This window comes from Mustelus asterias, chromosome 1, assembly GCF_964213995.1.
Source record: "Mustelus asterias chromosome 1, sMusAst1.hap1.1, whole genome shotgun sequence".
Lineage (NCBI taxonomy): Eukaryota > Metazoa > Chordata > Chondrichthyes > Carcharhiniformes > Triakidae > Mustelus > Mustelus asterias.
Genome location: NC_135801.1, coordinates 197,584,323 through 197,603,458, shown reverse-complemented (window position 1 = coordinate 197,603,458; position 19,136 = coordinate 197,584,323). Strand labels below are relative to the sequence as shown.

Genomic DNA, 19,136 nt, shown 5'->3' with positions numbered 1-19,136 from the left:
ATCTCAAGACACTAAGGGGCAATTTTAGCTTGGCCAATCAACCTAACCCGCACATCTTTGGACTGTGGGAGGAAACCGGAGCACCCGGAGGAAACCCACGCAGACACGAGGAGAATGTGCAAACTCCACACAGACAGTGACCCGAGCCGGGAATCGAACCCGGGTCCCTGGAGCTGTGAAGCAACAGTGCTAACCACTGTGCTACCGTGCCGACAACTTTGAGTGAAAGTATTTCTCCTCATCATTTGGGCAGCACGGTAGCACAGTGGTTAGCAGTGCTGCCTCACAGTACCAGGAACCCGGGTTCAATTCCCGGCTTGGGTCACTGTCAGTGTGCAGTTTGCACGTTCTCCCCGTGTCTGCATGGGTTTCCTCCGGGTGCTCCAGTTTCCTCCCACTCCAAAAATGTATGGGTTAGGTTGATTGGCCATGCTAAATTGTTCCTTAGTGTCAGGAGGATTAGTAGGGTAAATATGTGGGGTTAAGGGGATAGGGCCAGGGTGAGATTGCTGGCGGTGCAGACTCGATGGGCCGAATGGCCTCCTTCTGTGCTGTTCGGATTTTATTCTATGATTTTTCTATGATCATCTCTGCCATCTTTGCCTCACAGCGTCAGGGACCCGGGTTCAATTCTGGCCTAGGTTGACCATCTTTGTGGAATTTGCACATTCTCTCCATGTCTGTTTGGGTTTCCAACCTCTATTCGGTCATATCTTAATCTTTTTCTTCCATGTTGAATAGTCCTGCAATTTCAAATGCCTGATCATAACTCAAGATTGTTGAACTTACCAATTCAGAGCAGGAGTGACCACTTGGGTCCTTGAACCTCCTCTTCCATTCAGTAAGACCATAGCTGATCTGACTGAATCATCCCATAGATCCTCGGTAACCTTGTTCATCAAGAATCTACCCAGCTCAGGGCAGCACGGTGGCACAGTGATTAGCACTGCTGCCTCACAGCGCCAGGGACCTGGGATCGATTCCCAAGTTGGGTCACTGTCTGTGCGGAGTCTGCACATTCTCCCTGTTTCTGCGTGGGTTTCCTCCGGGTGCTCTGGTTTCCTCCCACAGTCCAAAAGACGTGCTGGTTAGGTGCAGTGGCTATGCTAAATTCTCCCTTAGTGAACCCAAACAGGCACTGGAGTGTGGCGACCATGAGATTTTCACAGTAACTTCATTCCTGCATTAACGTAAGCCTACTTGTGACTAATAAATAAACTTATCAACTCTGCCTTCAATGTATTCAAATATTTTGCTTCTATCGTCCTTTGAGGAAGAGAGATAAAGGGCGGTATTTTACAACCGCGCTCGTCCAAAAACCATGACAGTCCACCTGAGGTCGATGGACCTTTCCATGGTCGGCCCCTCACCCGCTCCGATTCCCATGGCGGGCGGGAGGGTAAAATTCCTGTCAGAGACTCATGACCCTCTGACAGGAAAGGTTTTTTCCTCATCTCTGTCTTAAATGGGTGACCCCTTATTTTTAAACAGTTACCCCAAGTACTAGATTTTTCCACAAGTGGAAACAGACCCCTCAGGATGTTAAAGATTTCAATCAAGTCACCTTGAAATCTCCCAACTCCAGTAGATTCAAGTGCAACCTGTCCAACCTTTCCTTATTAAGACAACACACCCATTTCTGATATGAGTCAAGTAAACATTCTCTGAATAAACATTCTCTGAACTGCTTCTAATACATTTACATCCTTCCTTAAACAACCATGTAAACACCACTGTCAGGTCTTTACGCCCTTTGTGAATGCGGCACCTGGTATTATCCATAATATTAAGCTGAGGCCAATACTCAGAGATTCATAAAGCTCTAACGTCATCTATTTATTTTTATATTCCATCTCTCAATTTATTGCAGTCATGTGGGCCAAACAATCTCACCAATTTGCCTTCTCACCATTAAAGATTTGTGTACTTTCAAAATCATTCCATTGACAATACATTAGCCTCCCAAGAAAGAGATAAATTTCTTCTAGATTTTTATAGTGTTAAGGGGTATGGGGAGAATGCGGGAATAAGGCATCGAAATTGAGGGTCAGCTATGATCGCAGTGAACAGCAAAGCAGGGCTGAACGGCCTGCTCCTAGTTTCTATGTTTCTAAATGAATCATTTCACACTTCCCTGCATTGGATTCCATCTGTCATGCTATGACTTTTTCCACATTCTGCCTGACAGGACTAAAGCATATAACTATCCTCAGCATTACCTATTACTTTGGCAAGTTTTGTAGCATCTGCAAAGTTTATAGTGCTTCCCCCAACTCTGGGTAGTTTAATAAAAAGAAAAAGGGCAAAACAGACCACTGACGTACAGCATTGAAAATTCCTTGATTTATGTAAAGGTGATTAAATTTGAGATATTAATCGGGTAATTTCTTACCTGGAGTCTCTCCAGTACTTTGCTGAAACGTTGTTCTGATTTCTGTATCAGTTACTGAATCTGAAACCAAGAAACAAAACATGCACATTTATTGAAGGATTCTGTTCATATGGTGCACTCAGAGTTTGAGTTTGCCAATTAGTAATGGGTGATAAGGCTGGCCTAGACATTGACACCCATGCCCCAGGAATGAATTAAAAAGGAAGAAAAACCAAGCTAAACAATCTAGAGACCGTTGATGACATCTGACATCCCAGACAGACCAATGATGAAGTTGGAAGTAGACCTTTTCATTTTGGCTGGAACTGAATATCTTGTGACCGGAGACAGCTATTCTGACTACTAGGAATTAGGCCAGCTGACTTCAACAACAATGAGAGAAATAGTAGAATGCCTGAAAGTCCACTTCAACCAGTATAGCATTCCAGACAATGTGATAAAGAACAAAGAACAAAGAACAGTACAGCACAGGAAACAGGCCCTTCGGCCCTCCAAGCCTGTGCTGCTCATTGGTCCAACTAGACCAATCGTTTGTATCCCTCCATTCCCAGGCTGCTCATGTGACTATCCAGGTAAGTCTTAAACGATGTCAGCGTGCCTGCCTCCACCACCCTACTTGGCAGCGCATTCCAGGCCACCACCACCCTCTGTGTAAAAAACATCCCTCTAATATCTGAGTTATACTTCGCCCCTCTCACCTTGAGCCCGTGACCCCTCGTGAACGTCACTTCTGATCTGGGAAAAAGCTTCCCACCGTTCACCCTATCTATACCCTTCATAATCTTGTACACCTCTATTAGATCTCCCCTCATTCTCCGTCTTTCCAGGGAGAACAACCCCAGTTTACCCAATCTCTCCTCATAGCTAAGACCCTCCATACCAGGCAACATCCTGGTAAACCTTCTCTGCACTCTCTCTAACGCCTCCACGTCCTTCTGGTAGTGCGGCGACCAGAACTGGACGCAGTATTCCAAATGTGGCCTAACCAGCGTTCTATACAGCTGCATCATCAGACTCCAGCTTTTATACTCTATACCCCGTCCTATAAAGGCAAGCATACCATATGCCTTCTTCACCACCTTCTCCACCTGTGTTGCCACCTTCAAGGATTTGTGGACTTGCACACCTAGGTCCCTCTGTGTTTCTACACTCCTGATGACTCTGCCATTTATTGTATAACTCCTCCCTACATTATTTCTTCCAAAATGCATCACTTCGCATTTATCCGGATTAAACTCCATCTGCCACCTCTCCGCCCAATTTTCCAGCCTATCTATATCCTGCTGTATTGCCCGACAATGCTCTTCGTTATCCACAAGTCCAGCCATCTTCGTGTCATCCGCAAACTTGCTGATTACACCAGTTACACCTTCTTCCAAATCATTTATATATATCACAAATAGCAGAGTGATGAGTGACTATGGCCCTTAATTCACAAGTGAAGAATTCAGCTGATTCATAAATGATTGAGAAATTCCTGACTACACATCACCTTTTCATTATCCTTAATCAAACGGAAAGGCTAAGGCAGCACCGAAAATCGCCAAAGGACCCATCATGAGATAGAGCAATCTAGCACAGAGCAGAGGCATGCAAAGCAATACTTGAGTGAAACAACACTCTGACTGAAGGCATAGAAAGTAGCCCTGGCTAGAGACTGAAGTCATGCCACGCACAAACTACTCTTTTCTGACACTAGTGTACCTTTAGGAAATGTACTTTGTTTAATTCATGTTCTCTGCAGTTCACCAACTTTGTTTTTTTATTGTTGCCGAGCTGTCGAGTTAAAAGTCCTTTTATTACTGCTTCAATGGCTTAAATGGGGTTTTGCTTATTTTTACTCTGGGCCTCAGGTACTTTCTGGGATCTTTTATGACCCTGCATTGTGAGAGGGAAGATTGATTGACAAGTGAGGTGGTTCCTCCCCAGAAAAATCTAAGGATTCATTTTCAGTTTTAGTTGAGAAGGGGGTGGACATCAGACTGAAAAGCGGTGTTTCTCTCTCTCTGGTATTGGAAATTCTGCTGGCTAGCTCGAAGCAAGGCTTTTTGCCTTCCTGGAGTGGAAAAAAATCTGATGTTGGTGGTGAGCTTGTCTAGAGTCTCTCTCTCCCTGGTGTTTTAGGAAGCTGTTCCGACTTCAAGCTGAGCTGAGTGTATACCAAGAGGGGCGCTGGAAGCTACAAGGCTGGGAAGTCAAAGTTTCAATTCACCACCCAAGGACTAAGTTCCAGCATTATATATTTTCTGTGCTAAATCTGTGGCAAGGGTTTTGTATGGGGAAGTTTGTTTGGTTGGAACACTTTGTATACTTGTTAAGGGTTATATAATATCATGATTTTTTTTGTAATTGGTAAACATTATTGCTAATTTTCTGTATACATTAACTGTATTCTTAAATAAACTTTGTTTGATAAAAGCTCCCTAGTGGGTCAGTTAAATCATACCTGAAGTGAAACATCTCATGCTCACCCCAGCCAAATTCACAGTGCAAAACTTATGAATCAGGCAGACTTCATAACACACTTTGGCATTTCTGACCTGAATTATAACTCTTTCAATAGCAAAAAACCCACAGTATACAGTTGGTAAACTGGGTAAGTTACAGTCCCACAGGATCATGCATACAAATCACACAAGCACGAGAGGCTGCCATTTCAGCCCAGTTTTAATCATGTCTATCACTGAGACAAGACACTGAGGAAGAACGCTGTCTTTGAATGACCTGGGTGTCCTTGTGCAAGAATCACAAGGAGTTGGTTTGCAGGTGCAGCAGGTAATTAAGAAGGCAAATGGAATTTTGTCCTTCATTGCTAGAGGGATGGAGTTTAAAAGCAGCGAGATTATGTTGCAGCTGTATAAGGTGCTGGTGAGGCCACACCTGGAGTACTGTGTACAGTTTTGGTCTCCTTACTTGAGAAAGAATATACTGGCACTGGAGGGGGTGCAGAGAAGATTCACTGGGTTGATCCCAGAGTTGAGAGGGTTGGCTTATGAGGAGAGACTGAGTAGACTAGAGCTATACCCATTGGAATTCAGAACAATGAGGGGAGATCTTATAGAAACATGTAAGATTATGAGGGGAATAGATAAGATAGAAGCAGGGAAGCTGTTTCCACTGGTGAGTGAAACTAGAACTAGGGGGCATAGCCTCAAAATAAGGGGAAGCAGATTTAGGACTGAGTTGAAGAGGAACTACTTCACACAAAGGGTTGTGAATCTGTGGAATTCCCTGACCACTGAAGCAGCTGAGGCTACCTCATTGAATGTTTTTAAGGCAAGGATAGATAAATTTTTGAACAGTAAAGGAATTAAGGGTTATGGTGAGCGGGCGGGTAAGTGGAGCTGAGTCCACGAAAAGATCAGCCATGATCTTATTGAATGGCGGAGCAGGCTCGAGGGGCCAGATGGCCTACTCCTGGTCCTAGTTCATATGTTCTTATACATGAATCACTGACAGTCATCCTGAAGCATATAAATATCCTCATCATTATCTGTTACATTGCCAAGTTTTGTATTATCTGGAAATGCTTTTCCCCCACCCGACTCTACACTCCTTGATTTACGTAAAGGTGATTAAATTTGAGATGTTTATTGGGTAATTTCTTACCTGGAATCTCTCCAGTACTTTGCTGAAACTTTGTTCCAATTCCTGTAGTGGTTAGTGAATCTGAAGAAAAGAAACAAAACATGCACATTTATTGAGGGATTCTGTTCATAGTTCAGAGTTTGAGGTTGCGATAGTATTTCATCATCATTGTATGCTCCACCCAAAGCCAATAATGTGGGCAATGAAATTAAAAAACACATTGTCCAATGTGCTGTGTGTATAATGAGTACCTTGTGTGTAGTGAAGTTTCTAGGGAGTCAGAAGGTGAGTTACTCCCCGCAGCACTCCTAGCTTTTGGCCTGATCTTGTAGCATGGTATTTGTATGATTAGACTGAACTGGATTAGCCAAATAAATACAGTGGCTACAAGAGCAGGTCAAACGCAAGGAATCCTGCAACGAATGACTCACGTCCCTGACTCCCCAAAGCCTGTCCACCATCTACAAGGTGTTGTAATGTGGTAGACAACGTAACCAATGGCAAGATGATGTGGTGTCAGCTGACCAGCTGACCAGGTATAAATGGAAAGCAGATGGGAATTGTGGGGAGCATTTGAGGCCCAGGGTGTGGCCCAAGTGGTGATTTAACACAGTTTCTTCATTAAACCCTTTTCTTTCATTTAATTTGTGAAGTTAGTCCTTTTATTGCTTGCAACTGAAGTATCCTTACTGCCGAATGAACGCAAGGCACAAGTGCTGACTCGGAGAACAAACAGTTGTTAATGCATGAAAACAGTGGGTATAGAGTGGGTGAATTTGGTAACTCAGGCTGAATAGGGCATACAAATGTGTTTGTGTTCGCTTGGTAGAGGGGGATGTTTCTATCTTTAGGTTGATGTGAAAAGTGGGGAGTTTGGGTTTTAAAATGCAATCTTACTAAGTGTACTTAGGACCCAGCTTGTCAAAAACAGCTTCTTCCCTGCTGCCATCTGACTTTCAAATGGACCTACGTCACATTAAGTTGATCTTCTTCCACACCCTAGCTATGACTGGAACACTACATTCTTGCACCCTCTCCTTTCCTTCTCGATGTACGGTATGCTTTGTCTGTATAGCACGCAAGAAACAATACTTTTCACTGTAAACTAATACAAAGAACAAAGAAAATTACAGCACAGGAACAGGCCCTTCGGCCCTCCAAGCCTGCACTGACCACGCTGCTGGCTGAACTAAAACCCCCGACTCTTCGGGGACCATATCCCTCCATTCCCATCCTATTCATGTATTTGTCAAGATGCCCCTTAAAAGTCACTATCGTATCTGCTTCCACGACCTCCCCCAGCAGCGGGTTCCAGGCACCCAACCCCTCTGTGTAAAAAACTTGCCTCGTACATCTCCTTTAAATCTTGCCCCTCCCACCTTAAACCCATGCCCCCTAGTAATTGACTCTTCCACCCTGGGAAAAAGCTTCTGACTATCCACTCTGTCCATGCCTCTCATAATCTTATAGACTTCTATCAGGTCGCCCCTCAACCTCTGTCGTTCCATTGAGAACAAACCAAGTTTCTCCAACCTCTCCTCATAGCTAATGCCCTCCATACCAGGCAACATCCTGATAAATCTTTTCTGTACACTCTCCAAAGCCTCCACATCCTTCTGGTAGTGTGGCGACCAGAATTGAACACTATATTCCAAGTGCAGCATAACTAAGGTTCTATAAAGCTGCAACATGACTTGCCAATTTTTAAACTCAATGCCCCAACTGGTGAAGACAAGTATGCCATATGCCTTCTTGACTACCTTCTCCACCTGCGTTGCCACTTTCAGTAACCTGTGTACCTGTACACCCAGATCCCTTTGCCTATCAATACTCATGAGGGTTCTGCCATTTACTGTATATTTCCTATCTGTATTAGACCTTACAAAATCTATTACCTCACATTTGTCCGGATTAAACACCATCTGCCATCTCTCTGCCCAAGCCTCCAACCGATCGATATCCTGCTATATCCTTTGATGGTCCTCATCGCTATCCGCAAATCTGCCAATCTTTGTGTCGTCCACAAACTTAGCAATCAAACCAGTTCCATTTTCCTCCAAATCATTTCTATATGTTATAAATATCAAAATCATGTTGCCTCTCACTAATAGGTCCACTTGTTTCCAAGTGGAAGTAAATCCTGTCATGACGAATCCTCTCCAATAATTTCCCTACCACTGATGTAAGGCTCACCAGCCTGTAATTACCTGGATTATTCTTGCTACCCTTCTTAAACAAAGGAACAACATTGGCTATTCTCCAATCCTCTGGGACCTCACCTGTTGTGGAGATGCCGGCGTTGGACTGGGGTGAACACAGTAAGAAGTCTCACAACACCAGGTTAAAGTCCAACAGGTTTATTTGGTAGCAAATACCATAAGCTTTCAGAGCGCTGCTCCTTCGTCAGATGGAGTGGAAATGTGCTCTCAAACAATGCACAGACACAGAAATCAAGTTACAGAATACTGATTAGAATGCGAATCCCTACAGCCAGCCAGGTCTTAAAGGTACAGACAATGTGGGTGGAGGGAGCGTTTTAAACACAGGTTAAAGAGATGTGTATTGTCTCCAGACAGAACAGCTAGTGAGATTCTGCAAGTGAATACTGACTTGCAGAATCTCACTAGCTGTTCTGTCTGGAGACAATACATATCTCTTTAACCTGTGTTTAAAATGCTCCCTCCACCCACATTGTCTGTACCTATAAGACCTGGCTGGCTGTAGGGATTCGCATTCTAATTAGTATTCTGTAACTTGATTTCTGTGTCTGCGCCCTGAGAGCACATTTCCACTCCATCTGACGAAGGAGCAGCGCTCCGAAAGCTTATGGTATTTGCTACCAAATAAACCTGACCTCACCTGTTGCCAGAGAGGATACAAAGATTTGTCTCAGGGCCCCAGTAATTTCCTCCCTTGCCTCTCTCAGTATTCTGGGGTATATCCCATCAGGCCCTGGGGACTTGTCTACCTTAATGTTTCTTAAGAACCCCAATACCTCCTCCTTTTTGATCTCAACATGACCCAAACTATCTACACATCCTTTCTTAGACTCATCATCCACCAAGTCCTTCTCTTTCGTGAATACTGACACAAAGTACTCATTTAATACCTTAATCCTGCTGACCAATGACTTTTTGTGACCCCTTATAGCCCTCTTTACTCCTTGCTTAAATTTCTTTCTATTTTGCTTATATTCCACACTTGCTTCGTGTGCTCCCAGCCTCCTAGCCTCGACACATACTTCCTTTTTCTCTTTGACTGGGCTCACAAAATCTCTCGTTATCCAAGGTTCTCAAAACTTGCCATACTTATCCTTCATCCTTACAGGAATGTGCCGGTTCTGAATCCCTATCAAATTACACTGGAAAGCCTTCCACATGCCAGATGTTGATTTGCCCTCAAACCTCTGCCCCAAATCTACATTCTTCAGTTCCTGCCTAATATTGTGGTAATTAGCCCCCAACTTAGCACCTTCACTTGAGGACTACACGTATCTTTATCCATCAGTACCTTAAAGCTTACTGAATTGTGGTCACTGTTCCTGAACTGCTCCCCAGCTGAAATGTCAACCACCTGGCCGGGCTCATTCCCCAATACCAGGTCCAGTACGGCCCCTTCCCTACTTGGACTATTTACATATTGTTTCAAGAAGTCCTCCTGGATGCTCCTTACAAATTCTGCCCCATCCACGCCCCTTGCACTAAGTGAGTCCCAGTCAATATAGGGGAAGTTAAAATCTCCCACCACAACAACTCTGTAACTTGCCAAAATCTGCCTACATGTGACAAGAATAAATCAAATCAAATCAAAATCATGTGAATCTGCCATGAAACATGAACTGGAGGCTGTCATTTCAGCCCAGTTCAATATTGCCTCTCACTCTGATAAACGAGGAAGAATGCCGTCTTTATACATGAAGCATTGTCTGTCATTCGAGAGCGTACAATTATCCTCATCATTATCTATTATTTTGGCAACCTTTGCAGTTTAGTTTGGTTCTCCCTCACCCAACCCTGGGCTGTTTGATAAAAAGGAAAGGGCAAAACAGACCATTGAAGTACAGCGCTGAAAATGCCTTGATTTAGAACATAGAACATAGAACAGTACAGCACAGAACAGGCCCTTCGGCCCACGATGTTGTGCCGAGCTTTATCTGAAACCAAGATCAAGCTATCCCACTCCCTGTCATCCTGGTGTGCTCCATGTGCCTATCCAATAACAGCTTAAATGTTCCTAAAGTGTCTGACTCCACTATCACTGCAGGCAGTCCATTTCACACCCCAACCACTCTCTGCGTAAAGAACCTACCTCTGATATCCTTCCTATATCTCCCATCACGAACCCTATAGTTATGCCCCCTTGTAATAGCTCCATCCACCCGAGGAAATAGTCTTTGAACGTTCACTCTATCTATCCCCTTCATCATTTTATAAACCTCTATTAAGTCTCCCCTCAGCCCCCTCTGCTCCAGAGAGAACAGCCCTCGCTCCCTCAACCTTTCCTCATAAGACCTACCCTCCAAACCAGGCAGCATCCTGGTAAATCTCCTCTGCACTCCTTCCAGCGCTTCCACATCCTTCCTATAGTGAGGTGACCAGAACTGCACACAATATTCCAAATGTGGTCTCACCAAGGTCCTGTACAGTTGCAGCATAACCCCACGGCTCTTAAACTCCAACCCCCTGTTAATAAAAGCTAATTTACGTAAAGGTGATTAAATTTGAGATGTTTATTGGGTAATTTCTTACCTGGAATCTCTCCAGTACTTTGCTGAAACTTTGTTCCAATTCCTGTATCAGTTACTGAATTTGAAGAAAAGAAACAAAACATGCACATTTATTGAGGGATTCTGTTCATATGGTCCATGAGTTTGTGATAGTATCTTATCATCGTGTGCTCCATTCAAAGCCAATAGAATGTGCTTCTCTGGCCACACGTGGACAATGAAATTACTGAACACATTGGTCAGTGTGCTGTGTGTGTAATGAGTACCTTGTGGATGGTGGACAGTTTTTACAGAGACAAAAGGTGAGTTACTCCCCCAGCACCCCTAGCTTTTGGCCTGATCTTGTAGCATGGTGTTTGTATGATTAAACCAGAAACTGAACTAGACTGGCCAAACAAATACCAAAGCTACAAGGGCAGGTCAAAGCTTCCAGCTACAAGGCACAAGTCAGGAGTGTCATGGAGTACTCTCCTGGATGGGTGTAGCTCCAACAACACTCCAGAAGCTTGTAAACATCCAGGACAAAGCAGCACACTTAGAACCATAGAATCCCTACAGTGCCGAAGGAGGTCATTCAGCCCATCGAGTCGGCACCGACCACAACCCCACATAGGCCCGATTCCTGTAACCCCACATATTTACCCTGCTAATCCCCCTGACACTAGGGTCAATTTAGCATGGCCAATCAACCTAACACCGCACATCTTTGGACTGTGGGAGGAAAGTGGAGCACCCGGAGCACCAGAGATCCGGTAAGAGGCGGCTGAGGGACTTCACTGGTGCATTCTGCAACATCTACCAAGAAGTGGGAAGTGGAAGATCAGGTGTCAAGGAGCAGTAAGCCCGAAACACGACATTAGTGTTTCCCTCCCTCCCTCCTCCTCTGACCAAAAAAAAGGTCATGGTGAGAAGGTAAAAGTGAAGGTACGAGTTTTATAAATTTTCTCAAATAATTTAATTGATGCTCGAAATGTCGGTCAGTGGGGTGAAGTGCTGCATGTGTGAGATGTGGGAGATTCGTGATGCTTCCAGCGTCTCAGACGACTACGTCTGCAGGAAGTGCATCCAACTGCAGCTCCTTATAGAGCGCATGGATAGGTTGGAGCAGCAGCTGGATGCACTGAGGAGCATGAAGGAGGCGGAAAGTGTCATAGAGAGAAGCTTTAGAGACGTGGCCACACCCAAGGTGAAGGCAGATAGATGGGTGACCGCTAGAAGGGGCAGGCAGTCAGTGCAGGAATCCCCCGTGGTCGTCCCCCTCTCTAACAGGTATACCGTTTTGGATACTGTTGGGGGCGATGGCCTATCAGGGGATAACAATAGCAGCAGCAGCCAAAGCAGTGGCTGGTTCCGTTGTTAAGCAGGGAGGGACAAACAGCACAAGAGCAATAGTTATAGGGGTGCAGATAGGCGCTTCTGTGGATGTGAAAGAGGCTCCAGGATTGTATGTTGCCTCCCTGGTGCCAGGGTCCAAAAGAACATAAGAACATAAGAAATAGGAGCAGGAGTAGGCCATCTAGCCCCTCGAGCCTGCCCCGCCATTCAATAAGATCATAGCTGATCAGATAGTGGTTTAGTTCCACTTACCCGCCTGCTCCCCATAACCCTTAATTCCCTTATTGATCAGAAATCTATCTACCTGTGACTTAAACATATTCAACGAGGAAGCCTCCACTGCTTCAATGGGCAGAGAATTCCAGAGATTCACTACCCTCTGAAAGAAGAAGTTCCTCCTCAACTCTGTTCTAAACTGACTCCCGCTTATTTTGAGGCTGTGTCCTCCAGTTCTTGTTTCCTTTCTAAGTGGAAAGAATCTCTCTGCCTCTACCCTGTCTAGCCCCTTCATTATCTTATATGTCTCTATAAGATCTCCCCTCAGCCTTCTAAACTCCAACGAGGACAGGTCCAATCTACTCAATCTCTCCTCATAAGCTAACCCCCTCATCTCCGGTATCAACCTGGTGAATCTTCTCTGTACTCCCTCCAAGGCTAATACATCCTTCCGCAAATAAGGGGACCAAAATTGCACATAGTACTCCAGTTGCAGCCTCACCAGTACCTTGTACAATTGCAGCAAGACCTCCCTGCTTTTATACTCCATCCCCTTTGCGATAAAGGCCAACATTCCATTTGCCTTCTTGATCACCTGCTGCACCTGCAAACTAAGTTTTTGCGATTCATGCACAAGGACCCCCAGGTCCCTCTGCACAGTAGCATGTTGTAATTTTTCACCATTTAAATAATCGTCCATTTTACTATTATTCCTTCCAAAGTGGATAACCTCACACTTGTCAATGTTATACTCCATCTGCCAGATCCTCGCCCACTCACTTAGCCTATCCAAATCTCTCTGCAGACCTTCCGCTTCCTCCACGCAATTCGCTTTCCCACTCATCTTTGTATCATCCGCAAACTTTGTTACCCTACAGTCGATCCCCTCCTCCAGATCATCTATGTATATGGTAAACAGTTGAGGCCCCAGCACCGATCCCTGCGGCACGCCACTGGTCACCAACTGCAAACCAGAAAAGCACCCATTTATTCCAACTCTCTGCTTCCTGTTAGATAGTCAATCCTCAATCCACGCAAACACTTTACCCCCAACTCCGTGTACCCTAATCTTCTGCAGCAACCTTTTGTGAGGCACCTTATCGAACGCCTTCTGGAAATCCAAAAACACCACATCCACCGGTTCCCCTCCAGGATGTCTCTGAACCAGCAGAATGAACTTTGAAGGGAGAGGGTGAACAGCCAGAGGTCGTGGTACATATTGGCACTAACGACATAGGCAGGAAGAGTGATGAGTTCCTGCAGCAGCAGTTTAGGGAGTTAGGTAGAAAGTTAAAAAGCAGGACCTCGAGGGTTGTAATCTCAGGATTATTCCCTATGCCACGTGCCAGTGAGGCTAGGAATAGGAAGATAGTGCAGCTCAACAGGTGGCTAAACAGCTGGTGTAGGAGGGAGGGTTTCAGATATCTGGACCATTGGGGTCTCTTCCAGGGCAGGTGGGACCTGTACAAGAAGGACGGGTTGCATCTAAACTGGAAGGACATAAATATTCTGGCCAGGAGGTTTGCTAGTGTCACACGGGAGAATTTAAACCAGTTTGGCAGGGGGGTGGGAACAAAAGCAAAGGTGAATTAACTGAAGGGGAGCCAGAGAGAAGGGCCAGTAAGACTCAGAGAAACAGCAAGTAGAGTGGGGTTGTTAATCAAACAGGGTCTGGTGAACTGAAGTGCATTTGTTTCAATGCAAGAAGTGTAACAGGTAAGGCAGATGAACTTAGAGCTTGGATTAGTACTAGGAACTATGATGTTGTTGCCAATACAGAGACTTGGTTAAGGGAAGGACAGGATTGGCAGCTTAACATTCCAGGATACAGATGTTTCAGGCGGGATAGAGGGGGATGTAAAAGGGGTGGGGGAGTCGCACTACTGGTTAAGGAGAATCTCATAGCCGTACTGCAGGAGGACACCTCGGAGGGCTCATACAGCGAGGCAATATGGTAGAGCTCAGGAACAGGAAGGGTGTAGTCACAATGTTGGGGGTTTAAAATGGGCCTCCCAACTGCCAGCGGGAGATAGAGGAACAGATATGTAGGCAGATTTTGCAAAGTGTAAAAGTAACAGGGTTGTTGGGGTGGGATATTTTAACTTCCCCGATATTGACTGGGACTCACTTAGTACTCGGGGTGTGGATGAGGCAGGGTTTGTAAGGAGCATCCAGGAGGGCTTCTTGAAACAGTATGTAGATAGTCCAACTAGGGAAGGTGCCATACTGGACCTGGTATTGGGGAATGAGCCCAGCCAGGTGGTTGATGTTTCAGTCGGGGAGCAGTTCGGGAACAGTGACCACAATTCAGTAAGCTTTAAGGTACTGATGGATAAAGATAAGTGTAGTCCTCAAGTTAAGGTGCTAAATTGGGGGAAGGCTAATTACAACAATATTAGGCAGGAACTGAAGAATGTAGATTGGGGGCAGATGTTTGAGGGCAAATCAACATCTGGCATGTGGGAGGCTTTCAAGTGTAAGTTGATAGGGATTCAGGACTGGCCCACTCCTGGTAGGATGAAGGATAAGTATGGCATGTTTTGGGAACCCTGGATAACGAGTGATATTGTGAGACTAGTCAAAGAGAAAAAGGAAGCATTTGTCAAAGCTAGGAGACTGGGGACACACGAAGCAAGTGCGGAATAGAAGGAAAGTACAAAGAAACTTAAGCAAGGAGTAAGGAGGGTTGAAAGAGGTCACAAGAAAGCACTGGCCATCAGGATTAAGGAAAATCCTAAGGCTTTTTAAAACATATATAAAGAGCAAGAGTGTAGACAGAGATAGGGTTGGCCCACTCAAGGACAAGGGATGAAAATGGTTTTGTGAAGGGAAGGGAGTGTCTCACGAACTTGATCGGGTTTTTTGAGGAAGAGACGAAGATGATTGATGAAGGTAGGGCAGTGGATGTTGTCTACATGGCCTTTGACGAGGTCCCTCATGGTAGACTGGTGCAGAAGGTGAAGTCGCATGGGATCAAAGGTGAGCTAGCAAGGTGGATACAAAACTGGCTCGGTCAAAGAAGACGGGCAGTAGCAGTGGAAGGGTGTGTTTCTGAATGGAGGGCTGTGACAAGTGGTGTTCCTCAGGGATCAGTGCTGGGACCTTTGCTGTTTGTAATACATAAATAGAATCATAGAATCCCTACAGTACAGAAAGAGGCCATTCGGCCCATCGAGTCTGCACCGACCACAATCTCACCCAGGCCCTACCCCCATATCGCTACATATTTACCCACTAATCCCTCTAACCTATGCATCTCAGGACATTAAGGGCAATTTTATCATGGCCAATCAACCTAATCCGCACATCTTTGGACTGTGGGAGGAAACCGGAGCGCCCGGAGGAAACCCACGCAGACACAAGGAGAACGTGCAAACTCCACACAGACAGCGACCCGAGCCGGGATTCGAACCCTGGTCCCTGGAGCTGTGGAGCAGCAGTGCTAACCACTGTGCCACCGTGGTTAGCTGCCCCATAATTTGGAGGAAAATGTAACTGGTTTGATTAGTAAGTTTGCGGACGAAACAAAGGTTGGTGGATTTGTGGATAGCGATGAGGACCATCAGAGGATACAGCAGGATATAGATCAGTTAGAGATTTGGGCGGAGAGATGGCAGATGGGGTTTAATATGGACAAATGTAAGGTAATACATTTTGGAAGGTCTAACAAAGATAGGAAATATACAGTAAATGGCAGAACCCTTAAGAGTATTGATAGGCAAAGGGATCTGGGTGTACAGGTACACAGGTCACTGAAAGTGGCAAAGCAGGTGGAGAAGGTTGTCAAGGAGGCATACGGCATGCTTGCCTTCATCGGCCGGGGCATTGAGTTTAAAAATTGGCAAGTCATGTTGCAGCTTCATAGAACCTTAGTTCGGCCACACTTGGAATATAGTGTTCAATTCTGGTCGCCACACTACCAAAAGGATGTGGAAGCTTTAGAGAGGGGACGGAAAAAATTTACCAGGATGTTGCCTGGTATGGAGGGCATTAGCTTTGAGGAGAGGTTGGAGAAACTTGGTTTGTTCTCACTGGAACGATGGAGGTTGAGGGGCGACCTGATAGAAGTCTATAAGATTATGAGAAGCAAGGACAGAGTGGATAGTCAGAAGCTTTTTCCCAGGGTGGAAGAGTCAATTACTAGGGCAGGGTTAAGGTGCGAGGGGCAAGATTTAAAGGAGATGTATGAGGCAGATCTTTTACACAGAGGGTGGGGGGTGCCTGGTACTTGTTGCCGGGGGAGGTAGTGGAAGCGGATACAGTAGTGATTTTTAAGAGGCGTCTTGACAATTACATGAATAGGATGGGAATAGAGGGATATGGTCCCCGGAAAGGGTAGGGGGTTTTAGTTAAGTCGGGCAGCATGGTGGGTGCAGTCTTGGAGGTCTGAAGGGCCTGTTCCTGTGCTGTAATTTTCTTTGTTCTTTGTTCAACCGGAGGAAACCCACACAGATACGGGAAGAACGTGCACACTCCACACAGACAGTGACCCGAAGCTGGAGTTGAACCCGGGTCCCTGGCGCTGTGAGGCAGCATTGCTAACCAGTGTGCCACTTGATTAGCACCCCTTCCACAAACATCCAATTCTTCCTCACTGATGAGCAGTGGCAGCCGTGTATACCTTCTACAAGATGCACTGCAGGAACTCAGTGAGGAGTCTAACAACACCAGGTTAAAGTCCAACAGGTTTATTTGGTAGCAAACGCCACTGGCTTTCGGAGCGCTGCTCCTTCATCTTAGATGCCTTAGATAACCTCAGATGCTGCATTCTGCAGGAACTCACCAAGGTTCCTTAGACAGCACTTTCTAAACCCACAACCACTCCCATCTAGAAGGACAAGACCAGGAACGCTGCTCCTTCATGAAGTGAGTGTCACTCACTCACCTGATGAAGGAGCAGCGCTCCGAAAGCTCATGATACCAAATAAACCTGTTGGACTTTGACCTGATGTTGTGAGACTTCTTACTTTGTTTTTTTGGGACAAAGCAGAATGAGTTGATGTGATAAGTGGGAAGTTTGGTTTTGAAAATGCAATCTTTGGTAAGCGTATTGCCTAGCTTGCCATATTGTGAATCTGCCATGAGGTAAGCACTGGAGGCTGCCATTTCAGCTAATAAATTTCAGATAATGCCTGTCACTGAGACAAGACACTGAGGAAGAACGCTGCCTTTATACATGACAGTCATCCTGAAGCATATAACTATCCTCATCATTATCTGTTACTTTGGCAAGTTTTGTATTATCTGTAATGTTTTTAATGCTTTTCCCTCATCCGACTCTAAACTCCTTGATTTACGTAAAGGTGATTAAATTTGAGATGTTAATCGGGTGGTTTCTTACCTGGAGTGTCTCCAGTACTTTGCTGAAACTTTGTTCTGATTTCTGTCTCAGTTACTGAATCTGAAGAAAAGAAACAAAACATGCACATTTATTGAGGGATTCTGTTCATCTGTGCACTCAGAGTCTGAGGTTGCTGATAGTACCTCAGCACTGTGTGCTGCACCCAAAGTCAAGACGTTGTCTCATGATCTGTTGATGCTTCACCCTAAGATTGTTTTGTGGTGGTTTGCCATTGGCTTCCAATCTCCGGGTCTCAATTCTACATCAACTCGAACTGGAATTAGAGCGACTACTGCGCTGTGCCTGCAGGGATTGGCCAATCTGATTAGCCAGTCCCGGACGTCCTCCGTAGCCCTACATATTTACCCTGCTAGTCCCCATGACACTATGGGGCAATTTAGCATGGCCAATGCACCTATCCAGCATATTTTCAGACTGTGGGAGGAAACCGGAGCACCCGGAGGAAACCCATGCAGACACGAGAACATTCAAACTCCACACAGACAGTGATCCAAACTGGGAATCGAACCCGAGTCCCTGGCACTGTGAGGCAGCAGTGCTAACTACTGTGCCACCGTGCCACCCTCCAATTGTCAATAGATTCTTAATTCCAGATTTTTAAAAAATTAAATTCAAATTCCACCATCTGCCATGGTGGGATTCAAACCTGGGTCCCCAGAACATTAGCTGAGTTTCTAGATTAATAGTCTATCGATAATACCACTCGGCCATCGCTTCCCCTTAAGGTTCACTTCCCTGCCTGTGCCCAGCAGCTATGACCCAACATCCCCTGCTTGCTGAGAAAGAAAATTTCAAAGGCTAACAACCCTCTGAGAAGAAATTCCTCTTCACCTCATTCTTCAATAGGAGATCTCTTATTTTTAAGCTACTCCCCCTGCCGACAGTTCCAGATTCCCCCATGACACATTTGCCCTGTCGAGCCCTCCAACCTACTCTCAGAATCGTACATGTTTCAATCAGATCACACCTCAATCTTCTAAATCCAGTGAGTATAGACCCAATCTGCTCAACCTTTCCTCAAAAGACAGACTACTCATCGCATGAACCAACTCTGACAAAGGGTCATCGAGACTGCAAACGTTGGCTCTATTCTCTCCCCATACATGCTGTCAGATCTGTTGAGATTTTCCAGCATTTTCTGTTTTTGTAACTTAGATAGTCCTTTACCCAAAGCACTGCAAATTTACTCTCTTCAGGATAAGCCAATTCTCTTTTGAAAGCTAAGATTTAGTGTATTGCAGATCTGAAACAGTCAGTGTGTACAAAAGCTTTTCCTTGTGTTCCCATTGGTTCTTCTGTATATCACCTGTGTCTGCCCATTTCATTATCAGTCAAAGGTGAGGTCAGGCTGAGTGCGAATAGTGACTTTTCTGAGACTGTGGACAGGATTTGGTCAGTAAAATCTGATAGAATCCCTTTCGTGCAAAAGGTGGCCATTCGGCCCATCAAGCCTGCACTGACTGGCTGACAGAGCATCCCACCCAGACCCTGAACCCCACATATTTGCTCCTCTAATT

At 45.3% G+C, this 19,136-nt stretch overlaps 1 protein-coding gene across 1 annotated transcript in view; it reads right to left on the bottom strand.

Moving 5' to 3' along the window:
* LOC144480555 (disintegrin and metalloproteinase domain-containing protein 12-like) overlaps nucleotides 1–19,136 on the bottom strand; it is a 156,494-nt gene that overhangs the window by 12,399 nt on the left and 124,959 nt on the right. Inside the window, exons 23-26 of the mRNA XM_078200180.1 lie at nucleotides 17,599–17,658; nucleotides 10,729–10,782; nucleotides 6,002–6,061; nucleotides 2,393–2,452 (exon numbers count right to left, since the gene is read on the bottom strand). Coding sequence (XP_078056306.1) covers nucleotides 2,393–2,452; nucleotides 6,002–6,061; nucleotides 10,729–10,782; nucleotides 17,599–17,658 — 234 coding nt within the window. The remainder of the gene's footprint in view (nucleotides 1–2,392; nucleotides 2,453–6,001; nucleotides 6,062–10,728; nucleotides 10,783–17,598; nucleotides 17,659–19,136) is intronic.